Source organism: Eubalaena glacialis, chromosome 3 (genome assembly GCF_028564815.1).
Source record: "Eubalaena glacialis isolate mEubGla1 chromosome 3, mEubGla1.1.hap2.+ XY, whole genome shotgun sequence".
NCBI classification, from domain to species: domain Eukaryota; kingdom Metazoa; phylum Chordata; class Mammalia; order Artiodactyla; family Balaenidae; genus Eubalaena; species Eubalaena glacialis.
In genome coordinates this window covers 57,863,047-57,887,673 of record NC_083718.1, presented here as the reverse complement: position 1 = coordinate 57,887,673, position 24,627 = coordinate 57,863,047, and the positions used below count along the sequence as shown (strand labels likewise).

The 24,627-nt window shown below is 37.3% G+C and overlaps 1 protein-coding gene across 5 annotated transcripts in view; it reads right to left on the bottom strand.

The window, feature by feature from the left end:
* Positions 1-5,068: 5,068 nt before the first annotated feature.
* The window catches only part of COP1 (COP1 E3 ubiquitin ligase), a 270,583-nt gene continuing 251,024 nt past the window's right edge, over positions 5,069-24,627 (bottom strand). For 4 of the 5 annotated variants that reach the window (XM_061185683.1, XM_061185682.1, XM_061185680.1 and 1 more), the window contains 2 exons: positions 7,594-7,638; positions 5,069-5,430 (listed from right to left, as the gene is read on the bottom strand). In XM_061185683.1, coding sequence (XP_061041666.1) covers positions 5,413-5,430; positions 7,594-7,638 — 63 coding nt within the window. In that variant the 3' untranslated portion in view covers positions 5,069-5,412. The remainder of the gene's footprint in view (positions 5,431-7,593; positions 7,639-24,627) is intronic. The other variant, XM_061185681.1, reaches the window with a different exon arrangement.

Genomic DNA, 24,627 nt, shown 5'->3' with positions numbered 1-24,627 from the left:
CTATCGGACCTTACTCATCTCTTTTGAGCAACAGCCCATATCCATTACAGACCACTAGCTGAGGGTACCAAACTGGGAGTGAACTGGATTATTATTAGGCTGCTATTCCACTGAAGCTCACTCACAAAAAAGTTTCTGGAATAAAACATTCTTTCATCCGTATAAAACTAAAGGTGAAGCCTTACATTTAGAATATACAATTACTTGTGTTTGCCTTGGTTCTTTCCCTTGAAAATCCTGAAGACTATTTTTTATGTGGTTCTTCCAAAAGGCTCCTAAACCTCTGGTCACAGATTAGTACTGACAGTAGGACGAAAGCAGGGCATATAGGAAAATCCATAAAATCATTTGCAGAGAGACTGCAAAATATATCACACAATAATTGATTAACCTAGACTGTTACCACCTTTGGGAAGTTTAACTTAGAATTCATGAGAATCCCTACCCACTTCCAATGCAAGATCTCCTTCAGAACTTGGGCACTAGGGAGTTTGATTCGAAAACTAATCAAGGACAAATGACTCCCAGAGAAAGGAGGGCAAATTAAAACCATAAACAAATGGGAAGATTTCTTAATTCTCATATTGAGAAGCTGTAATGATCTCAAGTGAAAAGAAATAAATAATTGTAGGCACTCAGATGTCTTAGTGACTAAATCATAAGAATGACAATGGAATTTGTATAGTATAATCTTATTTATTAACAGAGATTAGCATATCATTCTAAGTAGAATTTAGAGATAAATATGGAGTACAGAGGTTTATTTTTGCAAAACTATACAATTTCTTAAAGTTGAGACTGTAACTTAAAACTCCTCTAAACTCCATGTTTGCCTCCATTTTTGTTTGAAAGTGGTCACTGAAACAGATCACTGTGGTTTATTGTGTACTTCTCCAGCTTCAACTCACACTACTGTCTTGAACTTTGTTTTGTACATACTGAATCTATCCTCTTAACCTTTGTTTTTGATAAACTTACCTTAGAACAGCACTTTCAGATTTACAGAAAAATTGCAAAGAAAGAGTTCCCATATAGCCTACACTCAATTGCCCTATTATTAACATCTTACATTAGTATGGTACATTTGTTACAATTAATGAATCAATACTGATTGATTAATGAATCAATACTGATCAGTCAACTAAAGTCTATACTTTGTTTAAATTTCCTTAGCTTTCATGTAATGTCCTTTTCTGTTTCAGGATCCCATCCAGGATATCACATTACATTCAGTCATGTCTCCTTAGGCTGTGAGTTTCTCACTTTCCTTGTTTTGATGACCTTGACAGTTTTGAGGAATACTGGTCAGGTATTTAGTAGAATGTCCTTCACTAGGGATTTAGTTGATATTCTTCTCATTTAGACTGGATTTATGAATTTGGGGGAGGAAGATCACAGAGTTAAAGTGTCATTTTCATTGTATGATATCCAGAGTACATAGTATCAACACAACATAACTTTTGATGTTGACCCGGATCACCTGGCTAAGGTAGTATTTGTCAGGTTTCTCCACTGTAAAGTTAATCTTTTTTTTTTTTTCTCTCATTCCATACTGGACTCTTTGGAAGGAAGTCACTATGCACAGCCCGTCCTTAAGGAGTGGGGAATTATGTTCCATCTCCTTGAGGATGGAATAGCTATGTAATGTGGAATTCTGCATGGGAAACTTTTCATTTATTTATTCAATCATTTATTTATATAAGCATGGACTCATGGATATTTATATTTTGGGTTATAATCTATAATCCAACACTAGTTTATTTTTTGCTCAAATTGTTCCAACTTTGGCTACTAGAAGCTACTCGAGCCTTTTTCTTTGCTTCCCTTTGTCTTGAATGTTCCTTTACCTCTTTTCAGGATTCAGCTGAGATGAAAAATATTCCTAAGTCCCCTATCCTGATCCTAATCTCCCACCACTCTAGATTATATATTTTTCTGGTACATCTAAAATTTATGTCTACTATGGTACTTACATATTTATACTTATCTGTCTCTCCCACTGGACAATAAACTTTTTGAGGGCAGTGATTATGTCTTATTTATTTCATACGCTTAGTATATATATAGTACATAGTGCCTTGCTTACACAAAGCAGGAGCTCAACAAATATTTCTAGAATGATCACTATGGTTTTCTCTTTAGTCCAAGAATCCAGGAGTGCCTAACATGTTAACCAGAAGCCACACAGGAGTTGGTTACTAACTGCTCTGGTAGGAATTACAAGGTGCTACTATTTTAAGTATTAATGTCAGTCATGAAACACATGTAATACAATAGGCTCAGGATCTAAGTTAACACTTCTGCACGTCTCATTTCTAAGTAAGCAGACTTTTCCTGACTATTAATCCCAGTTATGTGGGCATAATTACATTAAGGGCAATGACAAATTACCTTTATATTTAGAACCAAGGGTAGGCAGCTTCTAGTTTTGCTTAGCTTAGAGAAGTGGTGTCCTCAAAACAGCACACAGGGAATTTGGGTCATGAGGTTCCCAAGTGACTTGCTGCTGGTTGAGGACTGCATAACCACTGAAGAAATAAATCTGCTGAGTTGCATTCTTTGTTGTCAATACATATTATGAGAAAATGACTTTAAAAATTAATCAAGAATCTTCCAAGATATAGGAGTTAAGACAAACTCTAATAAGCTGAAACAGGTTTTTAGGTTGGATCATGCTAGTCCAAGCCACCATTAACTCTTGACTGATCACCTTCCTAACTGCACTCTTGCCCCCATCTATCCATTTACCATAAATGAGATTGTGTCATTCCATTTAACACTTCCACTTAACTGCTTTTATAACAAAATTCAAATTTTCAAGCATGCCCTAGAAGTTTCCACATAGCTTTTGGGCTCCTACACCTCTTCAAACTCATCCCACACTCATCTCTTCCTTGACTAGTAATGGTCCAGCCATGCTCATCTTTCTGAGGTCGTGGCACGGTCCCATAAAATTTTTGATGTCTAGTAGCTCAATCTTCTTACAAGAACTTTTCAAAGTTTTTCCGTCCTTAATGTTTCTTATGCATGAGTTGTGTACCTAAGAACAAAGGCAACTTTGTCTAAGAAACCCCTACAAATACACTGAAATAAAGATTAGATTAAAATATAAAAACCCATATTCTTCATGAGTTAGAAGCTTTTTTGGTGTTAAAATGTATATTATCTTTAAGCTTTAGTTAACTAATATGTTATTTTTCTAAGAAACAGTAATATTTGTTTGATTTTGACATCCTGCAAAGACTAACTCAAATTTTAAAATGGTTTCTATTTACAAGAAAGAGAGTTAAACACAAATTTAAATAAAACAACACTGCCTTCTTAAAATAATAAGTTATTAAAAAATTGAGTCCCTTTGATAACTAAAGGTACCTTATTGCAACCTTCCAAATGTATGGAAATTAACATAACCTTACAATGCTAACAACTTGAAATAAAACAAAAAGAGTCAGACCAAACAAAAACCATAATAATCTGCTTCTATTTAAACACATTCAAAGAGGCATTAACTCTCTGCTTCTATTTTGATGACTTTCTGGACATATCTGCCTAAGTAAAGTTCTTTAAGTGAAGAATCTACATGTGAATATTCTTTCTACATTTTTGCAAAAGGACATTCATTAATCTCAGAAAAAAGCCCAACTGACATTGTTCTGGTTGATGACAAGTGTAACTTTTGAATGATAGTGACTTTTTCTCTCAGAATTGAGTCCAAAAGTTATCAGGGTCTTATCTCCCAGAAGTTAGTTAAGATATAATTGTCTTGAAGCTCTAAAAACTGAAAAATTTCACTTAAGTTTGAGGCTGACTCATTTGGCAGTAAAAACTGACCTGAACTAATGCAAGACTATTTTTAGTCTTTATTAATCTCATATAATGTGAACATTCATACATTTTGCTGCAGAAATATTAATGTGTTTGAAAACAGTATTGCTCTAGACTCTGTTGGCGGGTGTTATATAATACATAGTATATGTACCCTATTACTTTCCTAAAAGTCAGAAAGATCTAAATTCCAAAACGCATTTGGCCCAAGGGCTTCAGATAATGAAATGTGGACCTGCAGTAGGTTTCAATAATTTTAAATAGAGGGATACATGGGATATTCTGATCACCCTTATTATCCATATACTTATCACACCAAGCTTTTCCAAGTGTCTATTTTTATAAAATACATGTGGCATATAATTCTGTTTATATCTTTTTCTAAAAAGTGTTCAGACTTAAAGTAACTCAAACAGAAAGCTTCACATTACTTTTGCTTGACCTGCTACTCTTAAGTTCTTTCCTTTTACAAATTGAAAACAATGTGTGAAATTAACTAGACAGTCTAAGAGATTATATGGCTTGGAAATTTGGATAATAGGGCTTCAATTTCTTTTCCTCTAAGTGAGAGGCTGGCAAACCATGGTCTGTGGGCCTCCACCTATTTCATAAACAGCTTATGCCCATTTGTTTATATATGGTCTGTCTGTGGCTGCTTTTCTGCCACAATGGCAGAGTTGTGTAGTTGTGGCAGAGACCATATGAACTGCAAAGCCTAAAATATTTACTATCTGGCCCTTTATGGAAAAAGTTTGCTGACCTTTGCTCAAAGTTGATCACCCCACAATGGTACTAATACCTATGACTATCAGATAGCCATGATTTTATAAAATAAGTTGGTTTGTCTACATTTAGGGCTTATTTAGGGCCTTATGGGTAACATTTCAAAGGAAAAGACAGAGATAGCTGTCACAGACTGATATTCCCTTTCTGTTTGAATGTGGTCTCAACAGGTCAAAATGTTAGACCCTTGGCCAGATCCAGAGGGACTGAGGAATCTGGTACTTGCTGATAATATAAATCTGGTCAGAGAATGAAGAGAGAACTTCATAAAGTAATTAATCTTTCTACCTGCTGTAAACATTAAATTCACAGAAAAGAATCCATACACTTTATGTTGATATGCATAATTCCAAAGAGGTGGGGAAATATGGACCTTAAAAATTATTCATCAGTACATTATACTATAGTTCATGTGTGCTACTTCTTGAAAAGATAAAATTATCTCTTGCCACATTGGACAAAAATTTCCCAGGTCAGCTGTGGCTCAATAAACTTTTATTATTTTTTGTTATTTATTTTTATTCAAAAGAATTTGTTTCCCTATCACAAAAATTAGATAACCATACCACCAACAGCAGCAAAGTCCGTAGAGTTACATGGATGGTGGAGAGTTCACTGGGTATTCCCAATGTCCCAAAGGTCATAAAGGAGGAAAAAAAAGGAAAAGAAAAAAATACTCAAAACAAATCCAAAACCCATGATGACTTTGGGGAGAGACATCACATGACAGTTTCTGTCTTCTCTTATTGTCAGCTGCAGATGTACTTCAGCCGGATCAAGTACAATTCAACTTGAGTAAACCCTTCATACCAACTCTAGCACCTAATAGGAAGAAAAAAGAATCAATATAATAAAATAGTTTTAAAATATAGGAAGAGTTTAATCAGTCTTTATTATATTGTAAATGAAGAACCAAATCAAGTAGACTTTTCCCAACTGCTTTGGCTAAAATCAAAGAATTTTAAGGGATTAGACATTAATCCATTCTTACTTTCAATTCAATAGTTGCATGAACTCTTTCAGATTAGTTATCTCCACAGTCAACAAAGGAGCCTTCAAGATAAACTACATAAAACATATAGATAAATGAACTGACTGATGCATAGCATGAACATAACATTTTTGGAATATTATGTTGGTATCTTTCCACATTCATAAGAAAAAGTTTAAGTATTGTTGTTTAGAATTTTAATCCATTTACTTCTTGCACTGATAAACATTTTATAGTGATCAAGGTATACAGGACCTAAAATCTTGTCTTTTCCTATTGCTTCATTTATTTTCTAGTCAAGCATCTGGGTGTCGAGATATTTTGTTAGCTATTAAAGTAGTACCTTATCATATGAAAAAGTTGTGCTAAAACTAAAAATAAGAATTATACTTCAATAAAGATGTACAAAAAATAAATAAAAATAAGAAGAAGCAATGATCAGTTATAAAAAGAGTAGAAGAAATGGCTGAGAAAGGACATCGAACATGCGGACAATTATGAGCACTGTCAAAAAGGATTATGTTAGATGGAGACTGTAATTCTAGGTGGCAAAGAATTAAAGGAGCAACTTATCTTCTGCCGTGCTAAGGCTTGACTTATATCTGTGCTTTCATAATGCTTTTTGTCTTTACATTTGCCAAGCAGGCTACTTTTCATAAGAGGTCAATGCTGTTGAACAAAAATCTTAGATTTGTCGCTGAGATCCTGTAAGTATGTATGTAGCTTTGAGCTTTCTGTAGATACATTAGCAATCCCAATTGCCTCAAAGGCCAAACTTGTTGAAGAATACAGTACAGCTTTTTCAATACATGCCTTGCCATGAGAATAAAGTAAAGAAAAACTGAGAGACTATAGAGAGCCACTTAAAACAGATTCCAAGACCTTCTACCATCTTGCTTGAGGCTTCCAGAACACAGCCCTGGCTCTCTAATGAGGCTTTCCAAATGGAGAAACTGGCTGCATAAAAAGAAGTATACCATGTAAATTAATTTGACCAGCTAACAGTGCAGTTCTGCTTTGAGTTTGCTCATTTCATCTCTGTAGGACAATGTGTGAGGCTTGGATTTGCTCTCTTGGTTGCTGGGTCATTCTCCACTCAGGATGAGTGGAAGGAAGCCATGGCAAAATTAATGCTAATTGGCAGGAAAATAGATACATATTGTTTAAAAAATACATCCTGACACTTCTGTATCAGCAGAGAATATGTGGAAAGAACTGGTACCCACAGAATAAGTGCTAATCAAACCCATGTACTAAAAACCCCCTCCAAAATGGTGTTTTGTTTAAAAGCTAACTGCTTAGCTCAGGATTTATTTATCCAATGTATTGTGCCCAAGTGCTGAATATCCAATGGTATAACTAGATAAAATTTTTACTTCCTTGAACTCCTAACTACAAAGTATGTGGAAAACTATATATGAATTTGGGAATGAGACTGTGAGTAAAGAGACATTAAAGTTTTCAGATTACACCAATGGCATGATCACATGATCAATCAATTTTCAACGGAACACTAGAATACCTTTTCTTCCCCTAGCAACTGAGGAAAAATCTCCTTGTCATGGAAGAGAAGGAAGAGAAACACGAGGAAGAGAAGAGTAAAATCAGAGTAAGACATTTTAAAACCTGGTGAACGTCTAAGCATCTGCTGCTGTACCTTGGACCGTGTTCCCTGAACACCCTGTGGGGTAGCTGCACTGGCATGATAGAAGCTCAGCAGTGCTCGCCCCGCCGTGAATGCTTAACGGTCTTCATCTGTTTTTCATCCTGACCGCCTTTCAATCTCTTCAGCATTCGTATAACCTCTAACAAGTACTATCATCTTCCCCATAGTTGCAAGCTACCTATTCTTTTCCCCTTCAATCAAAGCCATTTCCAAGCAGACAGAGACCCATGATTTGGCATGCTCTCTAAGGCTTAGTACAACTCTGCATTTCCATGTTATAGTTATAGTCTGTTATAGCCTAAAAATGGAGATGTATAAAATAGCTTACCTTAATTGTACCCTGACTGTTAGCAGCAATCAGCACATTGGACTCCTAGAAAAGAACAAGAACTTTTAGAGTACAGAGAAGGATTTCCTGGAGGGCAGTCCAGGAGAATAATTTAATCTTCATCCTTCTTTCTTCACTTCACCCTAAGACGCCAATACAATCTAAACTGGAAAACCAACTTTAACACGTTTTTAACTACGAATTATAAATACAAAATCCAATATTTTGAGGATTAAGTTTTAATAAAAAAATTAAGTTGGAAGCAGAGTAGGAAACTTTCAAATGTAAAGAAAAATAAAAGAGAAACAGATTGCCACTAGGAGGAAAGCCAAGAGAAACAAAGACTGAAATAAAAATAAGAATAACTTGAGAAAAACAAAGTACACAATCCTTTCCACAGAAAACTCCCCCTTCATTCACTTTCTCCCATAAGACACCAGTAATTGGCATAAACCTCTATTGCTAGCTATTCGGTATTAGAAAAACAAAATGAAACAGAATGTGAATATTCATCTGGGAGAAAAAAGGCTATCTTTCTTTTTAATTATTCTATCACTCACTATATGCATTTTTAACAACCTTGGTGATTACTTGAAATAGAATGCATGTGGTAACATATTTTTTAAAATATTCTAAGCCTTAAGAAAAAACTATCTCTGGAAGGTAGAAAGGGTGGAAAAAGAAATAGACAAGACTGAGTTTACCAGAGAGAATCTCATTGAATAGGAAGAGCTAGGACATGCCTTCCACTGGAAACAGAGTCTAATAGACTCTGAGCTTGGGAGTGTAGACAAGTCTTTTTGCTTTTAAGAGCAGGCAGCCAGAAGGAGGTAAACAGACTCAAAACTGCCATAGAGGCCATATGGCTGATGGGAAGACCAAGTTCAAATAATAGCTTTCAGAAACAGAGAAAGTGGTCAAACTTCACTGAAGGATAGGATCTGTCTGAATACCCTACAGGTTTCATCAGAAAGTGATGAGAGAAGAAAGAAAACTCTTGATCTGTATTCTGGGAAAGTTATTTCAGCCAATTTGAGTTAAACCTTAGTTTCTTTGACACAAGGCATCTGTGCTCTACAAACTTCTACATTTCTATCCTTTAACTTTCTCTTTGATTCCTAGTAGAGTTACTTTTGAAAAATGCTCACCTTGTTGCTACTGGTGAAGAGGAAATAAATAATTTCTTCCACTAACCCCCAAATTTGGGGGATCAGAATATTCCTTGAATGCAGTCAGTGGTGATAGCATCAATGGTCAGTTGTATCAAGAAGGAATAAAGACATATGTTTCTTCTGGAGGTGGGCATGGGAATTGCTGATGATGGAGTTTGGAACACACAACCCCCAAATATGGCACCGTGGCATATTGAATATTTCAAGCCAAAGGAGTTTGAGAAAATGGCAGAAGCAGGAAGGTCACTCTGACCTCCCATATCCCTCACCTTTTCCCCTAAAACAGTTCATAAAACCCTCATGTGGGAGGTGCCCTCCCTATAACCAGAGTAAAGGAGCATCCTTATCTCCAACGACAAAGGAATGCTAAGAAGAATCCAAATCGACAGGCCTTGCCAAGTTTCCCGCAGCTTACTACTCCTGAGTGCAATTACCTCACACCCCTGAACCTATCACATTGCTACATGACTACCCACTCTTCACAAACACAGCAGAAAATACACAGGTCTATACCCTTGGGTCTTCATTTCCTTATGAAGGCTCCCATGTCATGTAAAACATATTAAATAAACCTGTATGCTTTTCTCCTGTTAATTTGTCTCTGTCAGCATAATCTTCAGACCCAGCCAAGGACCCTAAGAGGGTTAGGGAATACTTTTCTCCCCTACACTGATATTTTCCTAGCTGAGCTTTTCCCTTAAATCAGCACATGTATTCTTGAAAATAGTAACACAGGTAATATAACATTCACTAGTAGAATTAGTTTTAATATCCACTTCGGGGAATTATGGGCTATTACTGGGGCTGAATGTGCATAGAATTAATACTTCCATATTGGGGGGGGGGTGTGTGGTTGGAATAAGGGATATTCCCAAATGCCCCTTATTTAACAACTCTTTTAGTAAACTGAGTTCAGAAAGTGGCTGGAGTGAGTTTGAGGTATCCTTAGGGAATATAATAACTCACTCTGAGCTGCTCCAGAGGTGGAATTTCTATGTCTGCCTCAGAAAACAAAAAGAGGCACTGTGGTGTAATGTGGATTTCTTTCTAGCAAGAACTTTAAACAAGCTATGTTACATCACAACTGCCACCAGAGAACTCAGAAATGATTCTTCTGTGAGCACCATCCAGAAACGAAGCTACAAACAGATCAATCTAGTTTCTGTTTGAAGAAAGACTCCTGTCTCCAAGAAAGCAACTACCATCATTAGATGCTGCAGTCACCAAGAATTGCTCCCTCTGCTATGGGAACACATAATGTCAGGATAATGAAAAATTTATAAGCCAAAGCTCTCTCTCTCTTTCTGCCCTTTTGGTTCTAGTCACCTTTTAATGCAGAAGAAGGTAGAAAAACCTGGTGGAGATGAAGATTCACCCTGAGGGTAAGGGGGAATCCACTTCTGCCAGTTATAGAGATTATGAATGACACAAATTTGTAATTCTTAGTGGAAGAATGTTTGAAAAATGTGATATATTACCATACAGTATGAAAGAGTATGCTCAATACATATTAGAAAAATCCAGTTGGATCACTACATAAGAGGGATTTGAAGTCTGTACAATTACTACACTAAACCCAAGAAGGAAGACATCTGATGACTACCCAACATAAATAAACGATGTCTTTTTATAACCCGAGGACTATTATGGCATTAAGAGGTGGCCATATTAGGTGCTACCAGAGTTAACTCTAAACACCTTTTCCTGTGGAGACAGATAAATATCTCATTTACAAATAAGCCAACGCAGAAAGTGATTTGCTCAGTTGGAATCGTCTTTTAGGACTAACATATAGGTGACAGAGTGTCCAAGGAAATTTTAGAAACACTCAAAACTATTCAAATTAACGAACAATGAAAGAAAAATAATAGCTTCACTTCTCAGTATGCCCCTCCCTCCAAAGACCATGAACTTATTAAAAAGGGATTTAGGATTAAACTGTCTTTCAGATAGCTAGATATTAGCTTAAGATAAATGAATTTTTACATGCAACAGAAAAACAAAACCAGGTATTTTACTTTAGCATAGAGGTACAGAAGTGATATGTACAAGGTTATCACTGTAGGTTTTGAGTGATCCTTGTTTGCATTTTGAATGACTAGTAAGTCTTAGCTGTAGCTGTACCCTGCCAGAGCCCTAATATAAGTTCTGGTTGAATGGGTTGTTTTTACTTGCTAAATAAAATTAAAATGCCAGCCAGTAATTCTCATTATTTTCTCCCTCTTTCTTGGAAACTGGCAGTTTTGCTGCAAAGCCCTCCTCAAGGTTAAGATAATAATGCAACTACTATTTTCTTCTTAAGATTAAGAGATTAAGAAAAGACAATAGAAAAATCAGCAGCAAGTTTTTTATAAAAGTAGAAGACACATACAAAAACATATACCAACTTGCTTATAAAGCCAGAGATATACGTTAACTTATACTAAAACAAAACTAGCATCCACTGGAACAGTTTCCTCTTTGCCAGCTTGCCTATAAAAGTGCCATTATAGCTACTACATTAAAATCCTGAGCAAGTTGAGAATTAACAATTATTCACTTAGTTTGCAATTGGAGGATTTATTCCTAGAGATAGATAATTGATTTTAAATGTGAAGCAATTTCACTAGATATATGAATATGTAATTTAAAAAACTTCTATTTCTGGCTGTGACAGAATAAATGGAATGGATTTGCTCTCCTACTTTAAGCAACTAGAAAACTGAACAAAATACATGAGACACCGCTGGACAACAGGCAGCACTGGACTGTGATCACTGCAAGAGGAGAAACAGAAAAGGTCAGTCCTCTCATCACCCTGGCTTTCTGCCTGGAGGCAACTTCTGGAACACACAGCAAGGGAAGGGGAATCCAAATAGAGCCCAGAGGAATCTGAGCAGACCACAGCAGACTAAGTGGAGGAGACAGAAGTGTAAGCACAGAGTATCTGTAGGGCAGCTGGAATTTGTAGGGCAAAGTACCACAGAAGAGAAAGCTACTTAAAAGTAGAGTTCCAGGAATCTGTACTGGGGTCCCCTTGATTGTACATCAGAATAAACAACTGTGTGTTCATAGGGTGAAACTACACAAAGCCAGGCAAATAACAATGAACAGGGAAAGTACAACTACTGAGAATCTACATTATCAAATGCCAGAGTTCACACAGGGTTAGGAGATGTTTGAGTTCTGACCAACCAGAGTGAAGAGAACATTCAATGCCCTCAATGAACATTCAGGGCATTTAGCAGAGTCCGCAGAAGGGTCATGCCTTATCAGTAGGGCTAAACTAGCCTTAAGGCAAATGTTTCTCTAGACCAGGGATCAGCAAACTGATCCTGTGGACCAAATCCAGCCCACTGCCTGTATTTTGTATTTCAGTTTTAGTAGAACCCAGCCATGGTCATTAGTTTACAGTTGGCCCTCTGGTTCCACATCTGCAGATTTAGCCAACAGTGGATCAAAAATATTTGGAAAAAAAAAATCTATACAGTTCCAAAATGCAAGACTTGAATTTGCTATTTGCTGGCAACTATTTACATTTCATTTACAACTATTTACATAGCATTTACATTGTATTAGGTATTATAAATAATTTAGAGATGACAAAGTATACAGGAGGATGTGCTAGATTATATGTAAATACTATGCCATTTTATATAAAAGACTTGAGCATCCACAGATTTTGGTATCTGTCAGGGGTCCTTAAACCAATTCCTGTGCATACCAAGGACTGAGGGTATATATTGTCTATAGCTGCTCTTGCACTACAGTAGCAGAACTGAGGAACTGCAACAAAGACCATATGGCCTGCAAAGTGTAAAATATTTGCAATATTTAATTGCAAGGACTAAAATATTAGTCCTTTAAGAAAAAGTTTTGCTAACTGCTACTTTAGAGTCATCCTAATAAAGTTTAAAAACAAGTGTCAAAAGAATCAAGTTTATCTCCAAAAACTTAACTTTCTGTCAAAACAAACTTCAATACTCTTAAAAAAATTCAACAAAATCTAGACATTCAACAATAAAGCATTCACAATGTGTAGCATTCAAGAGGCAACAAGCATGACCTATAATGAGGAAAAATTCAATGAACAGAAACAGATCTAGAAATGACAAAGACTATAAAAGTAGCAAATGAGGACTTTTAAAGCAAGTATAATTATATTCAAATATTTAAAAGGAAACAATGAACTTAATGAGAAGAGAAATGGAAGACAGAAGTATTTCAGGTGGAATTTCTCCACCTGAAAAGTACAGTATCTGAAATGAAAAATTAATTGGATGGGCATAACAATAGTTAAAACAGTGAAGAATAAAACACCAATAAATGTGACAACACAGAAAAAAAAAAATCCCAACTGAAGCAGAGGGAGAAAAGTCTGGGAAGAAAGAAAGAAAAAATAGATTAGTATTTGAGTGAACAGTAGGACAATATACAATCTAGTAAATGTGTAATTGGAATCCCAAACAAAGGAGAAGGGGCAGAAAAGGTATATGAAGATATAAGACTAAAAATTTTCCAAATTTGAAAACTGTAAACCCACAATCTAAGAAGTTCAATATTCCAGTGGGAAAAAAGCACAGCACCACGTTAAGACATCACATCATAAACTACTACAAATGAGTGAAAAAGAGAAAATCTTGAAAACTGCCAGAGAAAAAAAGGACACATTATGTAGGGAGATCAGAAGGGGGAGCTCCCACATCCTATGATGATTATAGCAGAGCCCAGCAGGAAGAAGAAAGACTCCCTCTTCTTGCCTGGCAAGAGCTCAGCCAATGAGAGACCATCACAACTCAGCTAAGAAAAAGTCATGGACTCTTTGTTTACTATAGCTCCCCCAACTTCCTCTACCCTTCTATAAAATAGTTCTCTTCTCCATTTTTGCTGGGAACTTGCATGTGGCTTGCCATGATTGTAGACCCTGAATTGCAATTCTGTGATCCTGTATAAACCCACTTTTGCTGGAGAAATAACTGACGGTCTATTTGTTTCAGGTCAACATTTCAGTGGCCCATATGGGGATCCAGACAAGATCCCCCAACAACTCCAAGGCTGGTGAGCAAATAGGTGCAGTACCCACACTGAACCCATTGTCACTAACTGCTTTTCTTGCAGACCTTGGGGTTTGAGGGTAAGTCTTTCTCTTGGATTTGAGCTTGCACCCTCTTTGTGGTTTTGAAGCTCACAAGATTTTATTCAGGATATATTGTAAGGCTTTGTCCTTTCTGGTTAAGTCCCTGTTCTGTAGGTAAGTACTCATTTGGCACTTTGGGCTGATTATTGAAATCATGCTGTTCTGACTGAAACTGTGAGCCTTCAGCCTGTTCCTTTTGGAACAGGGGTGTTTCATTGGAACTGTGCCAGTTAAGCCTTTGGCCTGACTCCTTCAGGACTGAGCTGCTCTAGTGGAACTGTGCTATTAAGCTTTCAGCCTGCCTCCTTCAGAATTAGGCTGTTTCATTAGAGCTGTGCAGTCTTCAGCGTGGCTCCTTCTGTACCAGACTGTTCCCTTAGGACTGGCTGATATTACGTCTGCAGGCTGTTTGGGCTATTTGAGCTGTTTAGGCTGTTTGAAAATTATTCTTTTATTCTAGAGAAAAACTTGGATCCCAGTTACCTAAATATTTTGAGGGTGTCTCCCGCCCTAGGGGACTCTGGCCAATTTTATATTTAAAAACCAAGGTCCTTCTTCATGCACATTTCTAACTAAATGGACCAACCTAACCAAAGACAATTTAGAACATCAATGGCCATTATAGGGAACTTTTGAAATCCCTAAATTTACTTTTATAAAAACCAAATGAGGGACTTCCCTGGTGGCACAGTGGTTAAGAATCCACCTGCCAATGCAGGCGACACAGGTTTGAGCCCTGCTCCGGGAAGATCCCACATGCTGCGGAGCAACTAAGCCCATGTGCCACAACTACTGAGTCTGTGCTCTAGAGCCCGCGAGCCACAACTACTGAGCCCGTGTGCCACAACTACTAAGCCTGCGCTCTAGAGCCCGTGAGCCACAACTACTGAGCCCGCGTGCCACAACTACTAAGCCTGCGCTCTAGAGCCTGTGAGCCACAATTACTGAAGCCCGCGTGCCTAGAGCCGGTGCTCCGCAACAAGAGAAGCCACTGCATTGAGAAGCCTGCGCACCACAACGAAGAGTAGCTCCTGCTCGCCGCAACTAGAGAAAGCCCGCACGCAGCAACAAAGACCCAAAACAGCCATAAATAAATAAATAAATAAATAAATCTATTTATTAAAAAAAACCCCAAAAAACAAATGACTCTGACATCTTTTATTTGTTCCATTTCTGATGGTACTAGAGCTGACCCTGGAAACACTGATCATCTGTCACTACTGAATCAGCTACCACCCTCCTTATGGGCAAAATCTCTAACTAATATTGGCAAAATTCACAGTGCACCTCCCATCAAGGTTCAAACAGATTCCTCAAAACCTCTTCTCCAAATTAACCGATATCTTTTAAGTAATACAGCAGCTCTTCAAGGCATAAAATCCCTGATAGATTACAAGGCTCAAGGTCTCATTATCCCTTGTACTAGTTTCTGTAATACTCCCATTTTACTGGTGAGAAAACCTAAGGGCAGAGGGTGGGGTTTTGTCTAGGATTTTTGAGTGATAAACAATGTCATTATCCCTCCATGCTCTGTTGTTCTGAACTCTCATATGTTACTAACATCTATTCCCACTGGAAACAAATTCTTTACTGTAACAGATTTATATAATGCATTCTTTAGTATTCCAGTTGAAGCTAGCCGATACCATTTTGCCTTTACTTGGGAAGAAAAACAACTCACCTGGGCAGTAATGCTTGCTCAAGGTTTTACTGAATGTCCTTACTTCTCACAAATCCTGAAGGCTGATCTGCATGATATAAATTTCCCTAGAGGTTCTACTTTGTTGCAATATATGGATGATTTGCTTCTTTACTCTCCTTCTCAAGCCTCTTCACAAGATAGCATCCACTTGCAAAAGCTTTTAGCATTAAAGGGACATAAGGCTGCCAAGGAAAAATTGCAGCTTGCCCAGATGATGACTCAATATTTAGGGTATCTAATATTAGAACAAGGGCTACACCTAGATCCAGAAGGTTTCATGGTGTCCTAAGTTTATCAAAACCCCAAACTCAGTCTAGTTGGTTACTGCCAAAGCTGGATTTCAAATTTCTCTCTTATGGCCAAACCTCTATATGTTTTACTTGACAACAGCAACAACCCTGAACCAATTTTATGGGAAAAACCAGATGACATAGCCTTTAAAGGCCTTAAAGGAGAGTTTGATGAACCTACCTACCCTTGGGCATCCCAATTACCAGATTCTCTTTTTCCTTTTTGTTTGTGAAAAGGAAGGAAATGGGGCTTCCCTGGTGGCACAGTGGTTAAGAATCCACCTGCCAATGCAGGGGACATGGGTTCGAGCCCTGGTCCAGGAAGATTCCCACATGCCACGGAGCAACGAAGCCTGTGCGCCACAACTACTGAGCCTGTGCTCTAGAGCCTCCGAGCCACAACTACTGAGCCCGAGTGCCACAGCTACTGAAGCCCGTGCACCTAGAGCCTGTGCTCCACAGCAAGAGAAGCCACCGCAATGAGAAGCCCGTGCACCGCAACGAAGAGCAGCCCCCGCTCGCTGCAACTAGAGAAAGCCCGTGTGCAGCAATGAAGACCCAACGCAGCCAAAAATAAATAAATAAAATAATTAAAAAAAAAAGAAAAAAAGGAAATGTGCCTGGGGTACTCACCCCATAACACAGGGACCACCATCAACCCAGAGGGTATTATAGGCAGCAACTGGACCCTGTGGCATGGGGATAACTTCTTTGCCTTATAGCCATTATGGCCACCAAAAAAATCATTGTGGGATCCCCCCCCTTTTTTTTTTTTTTTTTAGTTATTTCTGAGATATACATTTTAAAGTAATAACTAGGATTATGACTTATAACATTATACCAGAACATATAAGATTTTTAGAAATTTCATGTAATGTCTGAAACATTTATATTAATATATTTCCATACAAATAACCCAATGAAAGTTTAGTATTAGTTGTTTTGTTTGTTTGTTTATACTTCAGGTTCTTATTAGTCATCAATTTTATACACATCAGTGTATACATGTCAATCCCAATCGCCCAATTCAGCACACCACTATCTGTGGGATCCCCTTTAATGAGGTATGCTGTCTTTAAAGGAACCAAGAGCAGTGATACCCCTGTCATGGTCCAAAGGGACATTTCTCCAAATGATAACTTAGAAAAACTGGCTACAGAAGTCCAACAATTGACCTCAGAAAAGGAAAAATAAGATTGGAAATTAAACAGTTATTAGTTCAATAAAAAGAGAAACCTCTGGTTAGGACCAGGTAACAATCCAGTCCTATTGGAGACTCTAAAATTCCCACTCCAAACCACTGTACATGCATTAAACTATTGGTTTATTGATAAAATAATAGCATTCATGAATCAATATTGGTGGGGAAAACATTAAAAAGGCCGCAAAAAGTGCCTACTTCACTTGTCCCACTTGTCTAAAATACAACACAGGGTAGCCTGTTCATTCTGCTCCCACACATTCCAGACTACCTAATGGACCATTCAAGGTCTGGCAAGTGGATTTCATACAACTTTCTTTGTCTTGTGGAAATAAATATATTTTAGTCATGGTCTGTATGTTTTCACACTGGACTGAAGCCTTTTCTTACAGACAGGCTACTGCCTCTTTTGTGGCTAAAGTGCTCTTGGAAAAGATTATCCCTACCTGGGAACTCCTCTTGAACTTCATAATGATCAAGGAACCCATTACACTGGTTAGGTATTTCAACAAGTCTGCACTGTTTGGCTGGATTGACAACACTTTCACTACACTTACCACTGTTAATCCTCTGGTTTAGTCGAATGCACTAATGGCATTACTAAGACTAAACTGGAAAAATTCATAAAGGCCCTCCAAATTCCTTAGCCAAAAGCACTGCCATTGGTCTTCCTAAATCTTAGATCCACCCCCTTTTGGAACTCAAAAACTCTCACGCTTTGAGATAGTCATAGGATGCTCAATGCCCTTGGCTCCTGCTTCTTTACCCAAAACTGATAAAAGGAAACTCAATTGTTTCTATTAAAAGTAACCATGTTTTAGTACAGCAATCTTTTCACAATGTACTCCCAGAAGATGAAGACCTTAAGCATTCACACTTCGCAACATAGAGATTTCATCTATTGGAAAAGATACCTCCCAGAAAGACTCTCTTCAACCTTGCTGGAAAGTCCCCTATCAGGTACTGCTAAACAACCCTTGTGCTTCCAAACCCCAGGGAATAGACTCTTGATTCACATGACACACCCCCCCAAAAAAAAAGTACCAAACCCTAACTGGACCTGTATATCATCTGGTGACCTGAAAGTAAAGACTTCCCAGAATTGAAGCAGATGATATCTGATGAAACAGCTTTCCCAAGGTATCTGGACCACGCCTGTTGGAAATTTGTCTAAACAACCTTTGATGATGACATAACACTTCAGATGATCTCCAATGTCTATGATCTTGATAGCATATGGTCTTTTTTTTTTCATTAAATTATTATATAATTTAGACAGTAAATATGGTCTATTTTTGCTTCTTTCGAATAGAATACATTTGATCACAATTTTTTTTTTATACAGCAGGTTCTTATTAGCCATCAATTTTCTACACATCAGTGTATACATGTCAATCCCAATCGTGCAATTCATCACACCACCAACCCCACCTCCCCACAGCTTTCCCCCTTTGGTGTCCATACGTTTGTTCTCTACATCTGTGTCTCAATTTCTGCCCTGAAAACCAGTTCATCTGTACCATTTTTCTAGGTTCCACATGCATGCGTTAATACAAGATATTTGTTTTTCTCTTTCTGACTTACTTCACTCTGTATGACAGTCTCTAGATCCATCCACGTCTCAAATGATGCAATTTAGTTCCTTTTTATGGCTAAGTAATATTCCATTGTATATATGTACCACATCTTCTTTATCCATTCATCTGTCGATGAACAGTTCGGTTGCTTCAATGACCTGGCTATTGTAAATAGTGTTGCAATGAACATTGGGGTGCATGTGTCTTTTTAAATTATGGTTTTCTCTGGGTATATGCCCAGTAGTGGGATTGATGGATCATATGGTAATTCTATTTTTAGTTCCTTAAGGAACCTCCATACAGTTCTCCATAGTGGCTGTATCAGTTTACATTCCCACCAATAGTGAAAGAGGGTTCCCTTTTCTCCACACCCTCTCCAGCACTTGTTGTTTGTAGATTTTCTGATGAAGCCCATTCTAACTGGTGTGAGGTGATACCTCACTGTAGTTTTGATTTGCATTTCTCTAATAATTCGTGATGTTGAGCAGCTTTTTATATGCTTCTTGGTCATCTGTATGTCTTCTTTGGAGAAATGTTTATTTAGGTCTTCTGCCCATTTTTGGATTGGGTTGTTTGTTTTTTTAATATCAAGCTGCATGAGCTGTTTATATATTTTGGAGATTAATCCTTTGTCCGTGGATTTATTTGCAAATATTTTCACCCATTCTGAGGGTTGTCTTTTCGTCTTGTTTATGGTTTCCTTTGCTGTGCAAAAGCTTTTAAGTTTCATTAGGTTCCATTTGTTTATTTTTGGTTTTATTTCCATTACTCTAGGAGGTGGATCAAAAAAGATCTTGCTGTGATTTATGTCAAAGAGTGTTCTTCCTATGTTTTCCTCTAAGAGTTTTATAGTGCCTGGTCTTACATTTAGGTCTCGGATCCATTTTGAGTTTATTTTTGTGTATGGTGTTTGGGAGTGTTCTAATTTCATTCTTTTACATGTAGCTGTCCAGTTTTCCCAGCACCACTTATTGAAGAGACTGTCTTTTCTCCATTGTATATCCTTGCCTCGTTTGTAATAGATTAGTTGACCATAGGTGCATGGGTTTATCTCTGGGCTTTCTATCTTGTTCCACTGATCTATGTTTCTGTTTTTGTGCCAGTACCATATTGTCTTGATTACTGTAGCTTTGTAGTATAGTCTGAAGTCAGGGAGTCTGATTCCCCCAGCTCCGTTTTTTTCCCTCAAGACTGCTTTGGATATTCAGGGTCTTTTGTGTCTCCATACAAATTTTAAGATTTTTTGTTCTAGTTCTGTAGAAAATGCCATTGGTAATTTGAGAGGGATTGCACTGATTCTGTAGATTGCTTTGGGTAGTATAGTCATTTTCACAATATTGATTCTTCCAATCCAAGAACATGGTATTTCTCTCCATCTGTTGGTATCATCTTTAATCTCTTTCATCAGTGTCTTATAGTTTTCTGCATACAGGTCTTTTGTCTCCCTAGGTAGGTTTATTCCTAGGTATTTTATTCTTTTTGTTGCAATGGTAAATGGGAGTGTTTCCATAATTTCACTTTCAGATTTTTCATCATTAGTGTATAGGAGTGCAAGAGATTTCTGTGCATTAATTTTGTATCCTGCAACTTTACCAAATTCATTGATTAGCTCTACTAGCTTTCTGGTGGCATCTTTAGGATTCTCTATGTATAGTATCATGTCATCTGCAAACAGTGACAGTTTTACTTCTTCTTTTCCAATCTGTATTCTTTTTATTTCTTTTTCTTCTCTGATTGCCGTGGCTAGGACTTTCAAAACTATGTTGAATAACAGCGGTGAGACTGGACATCCTTGTCTTGTTCCTGATCTTAGAGGAAATGCTTTCAGTTTTTCACCATTGAGAATGATGTTCGCTGTGGGTTTGTCATATATGGCCTTTATTATATTGAGGTAGGTTCCCTCTATGCCCACTTTCTGGAGAGTTTTTATCATAAATGGGTATTGAATTTTGTCAAAAGCTTTTTCTGCGTCTATTGAGATGATCATATGGTTTTTATTCTTCAATTTGTTAACATGGTGTATCACACTGATTGATTTGCGTATACTGAAGAATCCTTGCATCCCTTCGATAAATCCCACTTGATCATGGTGTATGATCCTTTTAATGTGTTGTTGGATTCTGTTTGCTTGTATTTTGTTGAGGATTTTTGCATCTATATTCATGAGTGATATTAGTCTGTAATTTTCTCTTTTGTAGTATCTTTGTCTGGTTTTGGTATCAGGGTGATGGTGGCCTCATAGAATGAGTTTGGGAGTGTTCCTTCCTCTGCAGTTTTTTGGAAGAGTTTGAGAAGGATGGTTTTAGCTCTTCTCTAAATGTTTGATGGAATTCACCTATGAAGCCATCTGGTCCTGGACTTTTGTTTGTTGGAAGGTTTTTAATCACAGTTTCAATTTCATTACTTGTGATTGGTGTGTTCATATTTTCTATTTCTTCCTGGTTCAGTCTTGGAAGGTTATACCTTTCTAAAAATTTGTCCATTTCTTCCAGGTTGTCCATTTTATTGGCATAGAGTTGCTTGTAGCAGTCTTTTAGGATGCTTTGTATTTCTGCGGTGTCTGTTGTAACTTCTCCTTTTTCATTTCTAATTTATGGATTTGAGTCCTCTCCCTCTTTTTCTTGATGAGTCTGGCTAATGGTTTATCAATTTTGTTTATCTTCTCAAAGTACCAGCTTTTAGGGTTATTGATCTTTGCTATTGTTTTCTTTGTTTCTATTTCATTTATTTCTGCTCTGATCTTTATGATTTCCTTCCTTCTGCTAACTTTGGGTTTTGTTTGTTCTTCTTTTTCTAGTTCCTTTAGGTGAAAGGTTATTTATTTGAGATTTTTCTTGTTTCTTGAGGTAGGCGTGTATAGCTATAAACTTCCGTCTTAGAACTGCTCTTGCTGCATCCCATAGGTTTTGGATCACCGTGTTTTCATTGTCATTTGTCTCTAGGTACTTTTTGATTTCCTCTTTGATTTCTTCAGTGATCTCTTGGTATTTTAGTAACGTAGTGTTTAGCCTCCATGTGTTTGTGTTTTTTACGTTTTTTCCCTTGTAATTGATTTCTAATCTCATAGAGCTGTGGCCAGACAAGATGGTTGATATGATTTCAATGTTCTTAAATTTACTGAGGCTTGATTTATGACCCAGGATGTGATCTATCCTGAAGAATGTTCTGTGCGCCCTTGAGAAGAATGTGTAATCTGCTGCTTTTGGATGGAATGTCCTATAAATATCAGTTAAATCTAACTGGTGTATTGTGTCATTTAAACCTTCTGTTTCCTTATTTATTTTCATTTTGGATGATCTGTCCATTGGTGTAAGCTGGGTGTTAAAGTCCCCCACTATTATTGTGTTACTGTCGATTTCCTCTTTTATAGCTGTTAGCAGTTGCCTTATGTATTGTGGTGCTCCTATGTTGGGTGCATATATATTTATAATTGTTATATCTTTTACTTGGATTGATCCCTTGATCATTATGTAGTGTCCTTCCTTGTGTCTTGTAACATTCTTTTTTTTTAAAGTCTATTTTATGTGATATGAGTATTGCTACTCCAGCTTTCTTTTGATTTCCATGTGCATGGAATATCTTTTTCCATCCCCTCACTTTCAGTCTGTATGTGTCCCTAGGTCTGAAGTGGGTCTCTTGTAGACAGCATATATATGGGTCTTGTTTTTGGATCCATTCAGCAAGCCTGTGTCTTTTGGTTGGAGCATTTAATCCATTCACGTTTAAGGTAATTATCAATATGTATGTTCCTATGACCATTTTCTTAATTGTTTTGGGTTTGTTTTTGTAGGTCCTTTTCTTCTCTTGTGTTTCCCACTTAGAGAAGTTCCTTTAGCATTTGTTATAGAGCTGGTTTGGTGATGGTGAATTCTCTTAGCTTTTGCTTGTCTGTAAAGCTTTTGATTTCTCCATCGAATCTGAAGGAGATCCTTGCCGGGTAGAGTAATCTTGGATGTAGGTTCTTCCCTTTCATCACTTTAAGTATATCATGCCACTCCTTTCTGGCTTGTAGAGTTTCTGCTGAGAAATCAGCTGTTAACCTTACGGGAGTTCCCTTGTATGTTATTTGTCGTTTTTCCCTTGCTGCTTTCAATAATTTTTCTTTGTCTTTAATTTTTGCCAATTTGATTACTATGTGTCTCGGCGTGTTTCTCCTTGGGTTTATCCTGTATGGCACTCGCTGCGCTTCCTGGACTTGGGTGGCTATTTCCTTTCCCATATTTTGGAAGTTTTCGACTATAATCTCTTCAAATATTTTCTCAGGTCCTTTCTCTCTCTCTTCTCCTTCTGGGACCCCTATAATGCGAATGTTGTTGTGTTTAATGTTTTCCCAGAGGTCTCTTAGGCTGTCTTCATTTCTTTTCATTCTTTTTTCTTTATTCTGTTCTGCAGCAGTGAATGCCACCATTCTGTCTTGTAGGTCACTTATCCGTTCTTCTGCCTCAGTTATTCTGCTATTGATTCCTTCTAGTGTAGTTTTCATTTCAGTTATTGTATTGTTCATCTCTGTTTGTTCTTTAATTCTTCTAGGTCTTTGTTAAACATTGCTTGCATCTTCTCAATCTTTACCTCCATTCTCTTTCCGAGGTCCTGGATCATCTTCACTATCATTATTCTGAATTCTTTTTCTGGAAGGTTGCCTATCTCCACTTCATTTAGTTGTTTTTCTGGGATTTTATCTTCTTCCTTCATCTGGTATATAGCCCTCTGCCTTTTCATCTTGTCTATCTTTCTGTGAATGTGGTTTTTGTTCCACAGGCTGCAGGATTGTAGTTCTTCTTGCTTCTGCTGTCTGTCCTCTGGTGGATGAGGCTATCTAAGGGGCTTGTGCAGGTTTCCTGATGGGAGGGACTGGTCACCATATGGTCTTTACATTAAAAAGTGCGTAAGAGGTCTCCCTCCTATCTCTCCTTGTTACTCAAATGTGACCTCAATAGATTTCCAATCTCTGCACTTTCCCTCTGATGTGAGACACTACAACCAGGAAAAGTCTTTCCTGGCATCGAGGGGAAAAAACTTCTGAAACTGGAAAACCTGATTCATGTTCAGCAATGCTTTCACAGAAAGATCTTGATCAAAAGGGGGAAACGTAAAAGACTTAAATAGAAACCTCAATTAAAATAGAGTTGGAAGACCAGAAGGGGCAGCTCTCACACCCTATGACGAGAGCAGAGCCCAAGAGGAAGAAGAAAGACTCTTTCTTGTTGCCTGCCAACAGTTCAGCCAATGAGAGACAGTCACAACTCAGCCAATAAAAGGACAAAGACTCTTTGTTTACTATAGCCCTCACAACTTCCTTTTCCCCTCTATAAAGAGTTCTCCTCTCCATTTTGTTGGGGACTTGCACGTGACTCACCATAGTTGCAAACTCTGAATTGCAATTCTTTGATGATCCTGAATAAACCCATTTTTGCTAGAGAAATAACTGGCAATCTGTTTTAGGTCAACAATTACAAATAGAGGAACAAGATCACCAATTTGTCAGCAGAAGCAATGCAAGCCAATACGATATATCTTTTTAAGATGATGAAAGAAAAAACCTGTCAACCTAGAAATATTATTTAAAAATAAAGATATTTTGAGACAAACTAAAGCTGAGATAGCAGCAGATATGCACTGTAAGAACTGTTAAAGGAAGTTCTTATAACACATGAAAACTCAGATTTAAACAAAATGATGAAGAGTGCTGGAAATGATCAATATGTGCGTAAATATAAAAGATGTTTGCTTATTTGTTTTTTAATTTTCTTAACAGATAATTGCCTGTTTAAAGCATAAATAATAACAATGCATTATGTTATGTTATAATAAACAGAAGTAACATATAGGACAGCAAAAGTACACAGGATAGAAGGGGAAAATAGATGTATATTGGAAGGTTCTTCTGTAATACAAAGTGGTATAATCTGATGACAGACTGTGATAAGTTAAACGTGAATATTATAAACCTTAGAGAAACCACTAGAAAAGTAAAAG